Genomic DNA, 12,273 nt, shown 5'->3' with positions numbered 1-12,273 from the left:
TCTTTTCGGAGGGGATTATTATTAATCAAATGCCCTCGTCCCCCTCCAGACCAGATGCACAATGCCATTTGTAACGTCACTTAAAGTTCCAGCTTCTGCCAGAGTTTTTCTTTTACTTCTCAGACTGATAAAGAGTATATCTTTAGCTGTTGGAACTCCAGAGGTTTGGATATTTAATGTAATACAATTTAATGGGCCAGTTTTATCCTCGGCAGGCAGCCAGTAGAAAGGGCCTGCAAATTATGGGAAAACTGGACTGATAGAAACGCTATTAAGCATTTATGAATGCATGTGAGATTGGACATAGGCGGGCTAACCATAGGGGGCTAACCATAGGGGGTAACCATAGGGTCAGTGTCGGGGGAAATTCTTTGGCTTGTGTTGACAGAGACAATAAATCACCTGCAGTGAACAGAAAACAGTCCTGATATTGAGTCTGATGTGGGAATTGCATTATAACAAGGTTTGGGGGCGGGGGGGATTTGTTCTAAACCTGCAGAGGCAAACGCATGCATTCAGACTCATAACACTGAAATCTGGGCAGCAGTTCTCTTCATGCACAGTAGGACACTGTTTGCTACTATGATAATCAATTACTCCTGACCCTCATTTTGTTCAGAGGCTCATCAGGCCCCCCCCCCTGTGATCAGACTCTGAGCAGAGGCACTCGACTGGTCTGTGTTTACACTGCTTCACGGCCCTGAAGAAAATAAATTCTATGTAATTTATTTATAGCTGTTGTGTTTGAATGAATTGGGTAAAAAATAAATGAAAAAGGGAGACGGGGGGGGGGGGAAGCGAGGGGCTTATAGCCAAAGGCTGTTCGATAACGAGCGTTGTTGTGAAATGAAAGCGACTCTCCTGCCCAGGGTCTAAGCTTTATATCTGTCCCTTTTTGTTGAGCTGATTGCTGTGTGTCTGATAAGTGGCCTTGTAGCGCGCACACACACACGTACACACACTTACACAAGTACACACACACACACACATACACAGAGAGAAAGAAAACCGTCTGGTTCCCTTTTTATCCTGATATGTAACATGTTCTTTCCTCAGTGGGAATTTGAAGAATAGTCTCCGGTCGACTCGCTCACTCGTCTACAAGTTGGACCAGAAATTACATAACTTCAACTTAACTCTCTTCTCTTTACTCAATGTTTGGTTGCCTTGGAGACGGAAACCCAGACAAAAGTTCCCGTGTTTCCTGAGATGCAACCACTGGGACGTTGTTAATAGCAGCATGACTTACTTAACTGCAGCTCTTCTGTTATATATTATTATTATTATTATTAAGCTGATGTGGCTGCTGTAGACTGAGATGTAGAAACATACATGTATTCACTAAACAATCACGTTACCACAGATCATCAGCAATCAGTTTATTGGAATCAGATTCAGGAGACAATCAATGCTTTGTTGACAAATCTTTCTTTAACCCCTGGATTAACATTTTCCTAATGAACTGTCCCACAGTGACGTCTGTCTGAGCTGAGTAAAAACACATGTATTAAAAACTGTTCTTTAAAAGTGTTCAATCACCTCATTGTAAGGGTTAGAATATGGTTAAATATGAAAATACATGGTAAAAACTATTGTTACAAAATGTAAAAGGAAGATAATGTCATGAGCTGCAGGAATTTCTCTAACACAAGGAATAGAGACAAATTGTGTAACGCTGTTCCTCTCATCAGCATTTGATAACCAGTGCCTCGTTTGTGTCTGTGGGAGGGAAAGAGAAGGCAGCAATTGACAATTACTATCATTATTAATTAATCTGCACATTGTTTGCTCAATTGATCAGGTAATCACTTGAGATGGAACTAGAAAAACGTTTGTGTTCTTCACAAATGACTTAAATGATTCATTTATTATCAATATAGTTGCCTATTAATTAGTCAGTTAACTAATTGAATAATTGAGTATGTGTCTTTGCTGTGATGTGAACCCTGGTTCAGGTTCAGAACTTCAGGGCTCCAGGATGGAGGTCAGGGGTCAAGGGAGATCCTATCGTGCAGGATTTTCTAACTACAGTATTAGCTTTATGTTTGGTTTTATATGTTTGTTTATTAGTTTTGAATATTTGTTTGCCTTTTTGGTCTAAATTGAAGGTCTGAAATATTCACTCTTTCCACTATGGAAAAAGCTTTTAGCTTTATCATGATTTTGCGTCAGGGCTGGATGTTAGCAGCCCTGTACTCATGTCTTTCTAAGGTTGACTATAGTCCACTCTCTAATAAGAAGAGATAGTTTCAGCCTGTGCTGAAAATAAGGAGAGACTCAGACCGGACTGGGGAGGTAAAGGTCATTCTACCTCCAGGCTGCAGAGAGGAGATAAGACTGAAATGAAACTGGAGTCAGAAAGATGCATGAACTCACCTGAAGAGGAAAAATTCCTGTATTTTGTCTCAGCACAGGAAGAGATATTGCACACGAGTGTTTTCTAATTATCTTTGAAGGGTTTTTTGTTGAGTTGAATCATTCAGATCATTGTTTGGCGAGAGACTTGTGAAGAATATTGCTCTAAAACGTGAAATAATTAATTTTACAATGATTTGATGGCATTTAAAACTTTCTTAGGAGGCTGCATGTGGCTGACCTCAGTATTTCTAAACCATGAAGTCTCTGTGGAGCTTTCAACTCCCTGGTGAAATGGAAGACGTCTAACCAGGAGATTCCAGTGAAACCGATAAATGAAATCAGGCTAAAATAAACTCTAATTTATTACCTACCTTGTCAATTTTATTATCCTGCTACATGTAGCTGCAGTATCCCTGGTGGTGAGAGGTTTTCCCATGCCCTGGAACTTTATTTTTTTCAGGCAGCTGCAAAAGAGGTCAATAGGTTGTCTTTTTCTTTTTTTTTAAGACCAGTATCATCCGCTGTAAGAGGATTTTCTGAATATGTTTACAGTTGAGTGTAGTAGACGTTGCCATATTTGGATAGAAGAGAGGCTCAGGGGGCGTCTCCTCGGGGAATCATATGTTGAAATTAAAACCCTGAGTGGCCCAATAAAAACAAAACACATTGAGCACACGTGCTGCAGAAACCACAGACGGTGACAGACGCCTTTTAAATACAGCCTGTCAGTAAGTGAATCACTAAATGTCGATTTAGCTTCATTAATTGTCGCAGCTGGAGCAGAGGATAAAACAGGAGACGCTGTTTTTGAGACGCTTCTATCGCCTCATATTGAGAAGCCGTGGCTGCTCCTGCGTAATGTTCCCAATTTCTGCATCTTGTCTGTACTCACACGAGCCTGATTCAACCCTCATCTGCTGAGGAGAGAGCGCGCGCATTGATTCACAAACCGCGGTGCGCGCTTGTTTTCAGCACCACGGAGAGCAATAACCCCTTCAACAAGAAATAAGACGCACAATAAAAAAAAAGAGCGAGCGATTAGATATCCAGCTTCATTCTGGGCAGTGAATATATTAACACCAACATAACAAGCGATCAAATAAAACATGTTAACGAGCTGGATTTCTCTGGGGAAGAGGAAGAAGGAGTGACTAGAAAAAAGTGTTGGATGTAAACATTGCCATGCTTGGAATGAAGAGATGATATTGATACGTGGGCTTTTATTGCTGACGTTTGTTGGTTTGTGATTATTGACAAAAGGCAACAGTTCTTATCTGTTTTCATTCCCAATGCAGGGGTGAATGAGCACGAGCTCCACAGTGGGAAATAATGTGACTTGGATCAAACAGGTGATTCTTGTTGTTGTTGTTGTTGTCGTTGTTGTGCCATCACACTTGAATGGAGGTGCGTGCTCGCCATTAAGTGCCAAGTTAAGTTCCGATTGGACGGCTGGTGGACGTATGTCAGACATATGCGCGCCGTGGGCGGGTGTCGACGTGTTTGGGTGGAGGAGAGAAAAAGGCAGAGGAGAGCGCAGCGCCTCAGTGTGCGGTTACGCACAGATGCAGAGAGGTGATGGTTACAAGAGATGTTAAGTGGCGTCTGCCTCGGCTCTCCAGGGCTGCATGCTTTGGCTGAGAGAGGCGTGGCGCCCTCTGCCCCCCCACACCGAGAACCACCTGTATGGATGAGAGGACCTCTGGAGCGATCCAGTCGCCCTCGTCTGCCGGGACCAGGGGCCACAGTGCGTCCGACAGCCGGGGTTATGCCTCAGTGGAGAAGGGCGTCATGACGGTGGAGAACATGCTGGAGGAGTCCGCCGTGCACCCGGTGCCTCACCTGACCGTGGATCGATACGAGCGCGGCCGCCAGGGATGCTGCGAGAGGGTGGTGGTCAACATCTCGGGTTTACGCTTCGAGACGCAACTTAAAACTTTCAACCAGTTCCCAGACACGCTGCTGGGGGACCCGAGGAAGAGGATGCGCTACTTTGACCCACTGAGGAATGAGTACTTCTTCGACAGGAACAGACCCAGCTTTGATGCCATCCTGTACTTCTACCAGTCAGGGGGGCGCATACGGAGACCTGTCAACGTGCCCATTGATATTTTCTCCGAGGAGATCAGGTTTTATCAGCTGGGGGAGGAGACCATGGATAAATTCAGGGAGGATGAAGGGTTTATAAAAGAAGACGAGCGCATTTTGCCCAAAAATGAATTCCAAAAGCAGGTTTGGCTTTTGTTTGAGTATCCTGAAAGCTCGGGGCCGGCCAGAGGGATCGCCATCGTCTCAGTGCTCGTTATTCTGATTTCTATCGTCATCTTCTGCATGGAGACTCTCCCGGAATTTCGGGATGAGAAGGATCGAGCCACAGTGGCACCCACGGTCAATGGCACAGCACCCTACGTGCCAAGCCCGTTCACAGACCCCTTCTTTGTGATAGAGACCCTGTGCATCATCTGGTTCTCCTTCGAGTTGCTGGTGAGATTCTTCTCCTGTCCCAGCAAAGCTACCTTCTCCAAAAACATCATGAACATCATTGACATCGTCGCCATAATCCCCTACTTTATCACCCTGGGGACGGAGCTGGCCGAGCAGCAAACCAACAGCGGCCAGCAGGCGATGTCCCTCGCCATCCTGAGGGTCATCCGACTGGTGCGGGTCTTTCGCATCTTCAAGCTGTCCCGACACTCCAAGGGACTTCAGATTCTGGGTCAGACTCTCAAAGCCAGCATGAGGGAGCTCGGCTTGTTGATCTTTTTCCTTTTCATCGGAGTTATCCTCTTCTCCAGCGCGGTTTACTTCGCAGAAGCGGACGACCCCTCGTCCAGCTTCACCAGCATCCCGGACGCGTTCTGGTGGGCAGTGGTCACCATGACCACGGTGGGATACGGGGACATGCATCCGGTGACCATCGGTGGGAAGATAGTGGGGTCTCTGTGCGCAATAGCGGGCGTGCTGACCATTGCCTTACCCGTGCCCGTGATTGTGTCCAACTTCAACTACTTTTACCACCGGGAGACGGACGGAGAGGAGATGCCACAATACAACACTGTCAGCTGCGAGCACCTCCCCGTGGAGGAGCTGAGGAGGTCGTGCATCTCCTCGTCCCTCAGCAAGTCCGAGTACATGGTGATAGAGGAGGGCATCAAACAGCCCAACCTCAGCACCGAGAACAAGCAGAACTGCATGAACATCAAAAAGATCTTCACGGACGTGTAAATGAGGCACGAAGGGGAAATCTATAAATACTGATTTTATTTTTTTAACATAGCCAGTCGTAATGTGTCTGTCGATATCTGTGGATGCACGTTGCCAAATGTCCCTTTTAACAAGCATCTTGTCGTTTATCTTTAAATTTACACACGTGAGAAATAATATCTCCAGTGTATATCCGCGTGTCTTTAGTATTTCTAAGAGATTGAGAAGTATTCAAAAGTCATCTGCACTGTAAAACGTATTAATTTGGGTCCAATTAAAAACATATTTAATGAACATGTTTAGCTGCTTGTTAAAACTGATATTTCTCCAGTGAAGATGCCAACATATCTGTGTTTATGACTGGGATACACGTGTAGACCATTACTACACTATTACTGCATCTCACCCATGAGTCCAAAAACTACGTCTTGTGCTTCGTGGAAAGAAAAAGTTTCATTGTCCAGTATAATGCGAAAGAATAGACTATATGGCAATTTACATAGCCAAAAAGCCTGTTTAGGTTATATTTAATATCATAACCTGTCGACATGTTGGAGTCTGAGTCTTGTGCAGATCATTATTCAGGTAACAAACCGCACGGTGGTGTAGATGGAAACGCGTATCACCAATAACACGTCAAGCTTTACGTAAAAGTTGTGGTTTTTAACTCAGAACTGCCCATATAGCTTATATTAAATAAAACGAGTTAAGTTATCTGGTACCGACTCAGAATGTCATTATCAGCCTCATGTCAGTGTAAAATTCAGGGAACAACAAACGTTGTGAATAACCGTGTGTGTGTGTGTGTGTGTGTGTGTGTGTGTGTGTGTGTGTGTGTGAGGTCACGTGGTGACAGGATGCAAACACTGTGGATCATCGTCCCGCCCCCCTTGTGATGCAGTCTCCATGACGACGGTGGTTTCCCGGGTAACCCCCCCCCTCTAACGTTGCCATGGCATTTTGTCGGGAGACTTTCCTGCTGTTGTTCATTACCTCCTCCCCTATCACCTGTTTGTCCTTCACGTGGCAGCTGTGGATGTATGACTTTTTAAAATATTTTCCAACATGTGCAGACTTTATCAGTTTTCATACGTGTGGAGGGGTCAGTACCAATACTCTTTGTCCTTTGACAGGTGAAGCTAACTCAGCTTCAGGCAGTGTGTTGTTTGATACATATCAATATGAATATCATAAAAAAAAGCTCTTGTATCAGTGCAGCCTCACCTTTTGTTTCCTTTCACCACCTTGGCGGCCTCTGATTTTCAGACGTGAGCTCCATTCTCTGAGTTGGCATGCCAACTAGGTCTGACGTCAGCTACCTTTCATCCCCCCCCCCCAGGCACACGCTCGCTTGTGTTCTTTGTAGCACAAAGTGACACAAACAAACAAACAAACATGTGAAACTCAAAGGAGGCCGCTGAAATTAATTACTGGGCTGCGTGTTGTCCCGTGTTTCGCAACATGAATATGTATGAGAGCTTCTCCGAACTCCATCTGAGCCGCAGCTGCAGCAAATGGCAAAATAGTAATTATTCTCAAATTCTAAAAATATATTTTCACAGAATTGTAACAAATGGCTGGTTATTTTTTTCCCAGAATACAATTTGGTATCTTTGGATGTTTGGGTTTTGTTTGACTTGCAGCTTAAAAACCCAAAGATATTCTGTTTGCAGAGAAAAGCAGCAGCGTTCACAGTGGACCGGCCTGGACACGAGAACCAGGCCTTTTCTGCTTAAAATTGTTTAATAACGTTAATTAATTAAATGTAGATGATTGTTTAATCTACTACTAGACCTGCCAATACATTATTTATTTTTAAATTAAGCCTATAATTAAGACTTAGAAACCAATAAAAACAATTCAAGAGTAGAAAGTGTTTATGTAAAGCTGCTTATCAATAGGTTTAATTATTCTTGATTTCATGCTGAACTGTGTTGTTGTTGTTGTTGTTGTTGAACCCACACAGAGGTTTCATCTCTGAAAATAGCTCAGTGCTGACCTCTAGTGGATCACCTGAGTTATTACTGTCGGACAGGAGTCAAATGTTGAGTTACATTGATATTTAATTCCTTCTTATTCTTCTAAAATTAATAGCAATAAAAACACTATAATTTATTTGAACACAAATAGATAAACATGTTTATGTCATGTATTTGTCAACAGCTATAACTCCCCCCGTGGGCCCCAATGCTGCTACATAACTGATTATGAATGAAAAAACATTAAATAAGTTATAACTGTTGACAAACTGTAGAATATTAAAAACTCATAGTACATCCACCTAAACTATAGTGAGCCATTTACTAAATGTGTGTATACTGCTTATAAACAGCAGGACATAAATGTTGTGTACAGTTAAAAGAAGATGAATGAGAATTGCTTATGTCAAAAATTTGCCACAAGGCAGGTTGTTTAATCTCTGAAGGTTGTTAAATCAATGTGTTTAATTTCTATTTGAGTCAATTTTGATTTCTCTTTTTGGAGATTTAGAATAGTTTGTTTATAAGAGGTCAACGGGGAGTGAAAGCTCTCTGTGGTACTGACCACAAACACACTTTCGATTTCTGGCCAACATTAAGCAACTTTAATGATTTTTTATATGATTTAATGTAATCCAATTAACAGCTCTGCCATAATTTCAACCTTAACAAAGTAATTTGCATTCTTCTTATCCTAACTGTGTAGATTCAGTGATATATTAATATTTTTTTAAGGCATAATTAAAGGACTGGACAACCTCATATGTTGTGAGGTGTTTCTAATTCATTTTGGTGTCTTTCCCACTCGCTTACACGAGGGGGCAGAATAGTAGAAACACCTCTGCATGTGATGTAGTCCAGTGCCATTACACCACTAACTAGGACTTTATTGCAAAACAGACACATTTAATTTATGCCTCCATTACAGTGTCAACAAAAACGGAATATCGTACGCGTCATAAAAGTATAATTTATGGCCATTGTATTTGATTGCATCTGACGAGTGTTTGCTAAATATTTATATATGCAGGGGTTACAGCTTCATTACTTACTTATGTATTGGGTTTTATTTAGTTCAGAGAAAATTCCAAAAAGTGCATACTGAAGAATTATAATGGCCGTTGTTGTAATATTATTATGTTTTACATGCCAGTGATGAAGGAATAATGTTTTTGTCCTACATGGCCCACGTGGCTGCCTGTGTTTTGTCAACCAGGTCGGGAAGTTTCCTTAATGTTCCAGCCAGAGGCTTTTTTTCTGACCCATAATTTCTATGTTTCCCTTGAGACAAAGGGAATTACAGTTTGTGAGTCAGAGAGAGCGAAAGGAAAAAAAAACACAACCCTCTTCTTTACTTACACTTTGCATGACTTTGAACCAGCCAAAAAAAGCATGATCAAGGTTACTTGAAGGTAATAAAGGTAATAGTTGATGAATGCAAAATGCCAAAATACCTGCAGAATGGGTCTTATAATATATAAAAACTGTAGAACTTGCATTCATAGTGTAAAGTTTGCTAGTAAATATTTTTAGATGAGATATTTTTCTCTTGGCTGCTTTGACAAAGTTTTTAAACGTCGAATTAAATTAAAACCCAGGTGCCAAACAGTCAACCAATTTGACTATTTTAGGAAAGTTTCAGGTCGAGATGACTTAACATCATAAATGTCATTATCATTTGCAAGTGAAGCAGTTTTTACCACGAGATTCGCAGATTTTAACCCTTTGCTGAGTCTTTAGTTTCTAACATGCAGAGCTACAAAGACCTCAATCCCCCCCCCTCAGGCCAGACACCACGTGTCCCACAGCTCCAGGTGCTGCGCCCCGAGAACTGCTGAGCGGCTCCTTTACCATCTGTCTCCTCTACTGGAATTAAAGTCCTTCCTCCCTCGATTTGTACCCAGGGGACAATGAAGCCGTTAATCAAGTCCTGCAGAGGTTGAGGGCAGCGCTGGTAAGAGAGAGACACCTGCAGTTCAGCCCGTCTTGTTCTGGTTTGTGGAGAAGGGAGGATCAGCCTTGTGTCCTTCTTCTGTCCCAGATGTTGCTTTTCTTTAAATGAATACAAGAACGTATCAGTCACTTCTGTGTTTACGCTTCAGGGTTTTAGGAAGCTTATTAGAAGAAGATAAACTAACAAAAAAATTATATTTATTCCGAATTTGTCCTTGTAATGTCAAAATTGGGAAAATACTCGTTCACATTATTTTAATAAACAATTTTCTTTTCCTTGTCTTTATGTTGCGTAGAACAGGACATAAAATCATGTTATTATCATCTGACTGTGCAGTTTCCCTCAGCTCCACAATGTCTTAGCATCTTTCTGCTTCCTGTTTCCCAGCCACAGACTCTGCTCTTAGTAATCATGTTATTTCAGCTCTTAGAAACCAACTGTTCACTTCCTACCCTGCATCAAATTGCAGGAGGACAAAAGTTAGTTGGTGAAAGTAGGGAAGCATTAAGTGACGATAGAGCCATGTTTTTCCCCAGAGGAGTTTTTGGAGCGGAAAACGGTTAAAAGGACAAAAATATTGGACTTAAATTCAGCATGTTGCCAGAAATCCAAGTGAATGCTCATGTTGCTCTGGATGAGTAAATAAGCAACTGTTAGTGAAGCTGTTTGTGAAGAAATATAAAGTGATACTTTTGTTCACTGAAAAGTGAGTTTGTAGAAAAAGACACGTTATATTTCTCAAAAGTATAAGGTCAAAACGATTGTGGAGTGTAGAGAAACTTCAGTATTGAATTCAAAAAGGATTGAACATTTTAAAATGTTACATAACAGCATTACCCCTACATGGCACTATAGAAACAGCTGAGGGACGGTCAAGTTGGGACGCCTGACTTCACCTGCTGAGGGATCCTGGTCATTATGAAACAGGAAGTAGTGGAGAGAACCCGTGCACACACTGCAACACTTCAGAGGGGAAACACTCACAAACGTGAGCTCACATGTGTGACACACAAAGTCGCACACACATGCAGAAAAGCACCAGTCAGCTCCCACAGCTGGTCCTCTCTGACGCTGCCGCTCCAAAGCAGACGGGAGGACGCTCGTCCAGGACTGAGCTCAGTCGTGGTGGGCGGTGGAGGAGACCCCGGGCCTCCCTCTCGTCACGTCTCCTTGTCGTATGTCAGAGGGATGATGCCTGGCAGCCGCTCGCCATGGATGCCAACATGGGGAGCGTGTGTCAGGAGAGGTGCCGCCTGTCATCCCGAACTTTACCAACCTCGTTCATGACACGTCAGTGTTGGGAGGAAGGGAAGGCAGCGGCTGCACATTTTTCTTCCTGTTCCGATGATATTTTTATGTGGTACAGTGTTTGCCCTAAAACTGTAACTCAGCGCTGCCTAAAAATAGAAACCCATGAGACATATTGTCATTATTTCTCTGGGTGCCATTCATCCATCTGCTCTTTGGAAGACGTGTAATAGCACTCTGGGGGCTATTCATAAAGTTCACTTTTCTGCATCAAGACTCAGTGATCAGGGGCTTTCAGTGAGAAAAAGAGAAGCCCGTGGAGCTTGTGAAAGAGACCCCATATACCCTCTCCCCAGGGGGCAGACTTACTAAAGCCGGCTGTGTAACCAGCTTCCTATAGGCAGCTGTGCCATACGCAGGAGGACACGTCCCAGGTGTGGAACCGTGTCACCAGGAAAATGATAATCCACATATCTTACACTTAATTCATCTTTAACTGATGCAGCTGACTGCGGGGGAATGAAAAGTGCTTTGTCATCATGCTGTAACTTTACCCAAAAATATCTCCACGGCACCAGAGACACTGTAGGCGTGATGTCACTGCACAGCGTCCTCCCACTCCTGCCCCCAGAAACGGTCGCCGTAGCAACCGAATGAGGATGAGCAAAAGATTCGCCCAACTACAGTAGCAGTGCTGACCTCGGACAATTTTCCTCCTATGCTCCGGTGCTTTCAGGCACTTTCCAGGAGTCTCTATATCTCAGCCTTGAATTACAGTACCGATATTATTAGAGGTTAGGATGTCTTGTCCTGTCGGGGCTTTGTAACTCTGGAAACCGTAACCCCGGCTCGTCCCTCAGGTGTCCTGTGCCTCCACGTCCAGCAGCAGCAGCAGAATGAACCAGCTGCACGAGGAGGCTGAAATATCTTGGTTCCTCCAGTCACTGACAAATAGAAAAGTAGCGGAGCGTTGCATCAGCACAGCTGTCTCTGCAGCTGTCACTGTAAATGCCACAAGTCTCAAAATGTGCTGCAGCAAACAAGCACAGCAGCACCATTCATTCTCACACAATGTGAAGCAGACTGTGTTTATCGCTCGTGCTTTTCATTCCAAATTATTTCAAGTATATTCCGACGAGAAAAGGTGGAGCAAAACTTAAATATTCAGGGGTGGAGTCACCGCTGTGTGCAATGTCAGTAAACCACCACCCAGCTCAGAGCCGTGCCGTGACTGAAAAAAAAGCTCATTGGTTTTATTTGTATTATTTCACTCTCTTACCAAAGGGATGGTATTTCTGCCATGACCTTGGTTTAATATTACTCAATGTTCCTGCAGCCGGCACTTACCTTGACTTGGATTTCACTGCACTCACTGTACACAGTGTGCACAATGTGACTCATTGCATATCGCAGTATAAGGATATCCCTGCAACCGTGACACAGACTCGCTCACTCACTCCCTGAGCCGTGCAGTAAAGTAGACATATGTTCATGTCAGACAAATGTGGCACGCTGTCACTTTTCTCTTCCGGA

At 43.3% G+C, this 12,273-nt stretch overlaps 1 protein-coding gene across 1 annotated transcript; it reads left to right on the top strand.

Moving 5' to 3' along the window:
* The first annotated feature begins 3,335 nt into the window (after positions 1 to 3,335).
* LOC117761589 (potassium voltage-gated channel subfamily A member 3) lies at positions 3,336 to 7,080 on the top strand. The gene has a single exon (XM_034585612.1). The coding sequence runs from the start codon at positions 4,042 to 4,044 to the stop codon at positions 5,578 to 5,580; it is 1,539 nt and encodes a 512-aa protein (XP_034441503.1). The 5' UTR covers positions 3,336 to 4,041; the 3' UTR covers positions 5,581 to 7,080.
* The last annotated feature ends 5,193 nt before the right edge of the window (positions 7,081 to 12,273 follow it).

This window comes from Hippoglossus hippoglossus, chromosome 5 (assembly GCF_009819705.1).
Source record: "Hippoglossus hippoglossus isolate fHipHip1 chromosome 5, fHipHip1.pri, whole genome shotgun sequence".
Lineage (NCBI taxonomy): Eukaryota > Metazoa > Chordata > Actinopteri > Pleuronectiformes > Pleuronectidae > Hippoglossus > Hippoglossus hippoglossus.
Note: the sequence above shows the minus strand (reverse complement) of the source record. Positions and strands in the feature narration are given on the sequence as shown.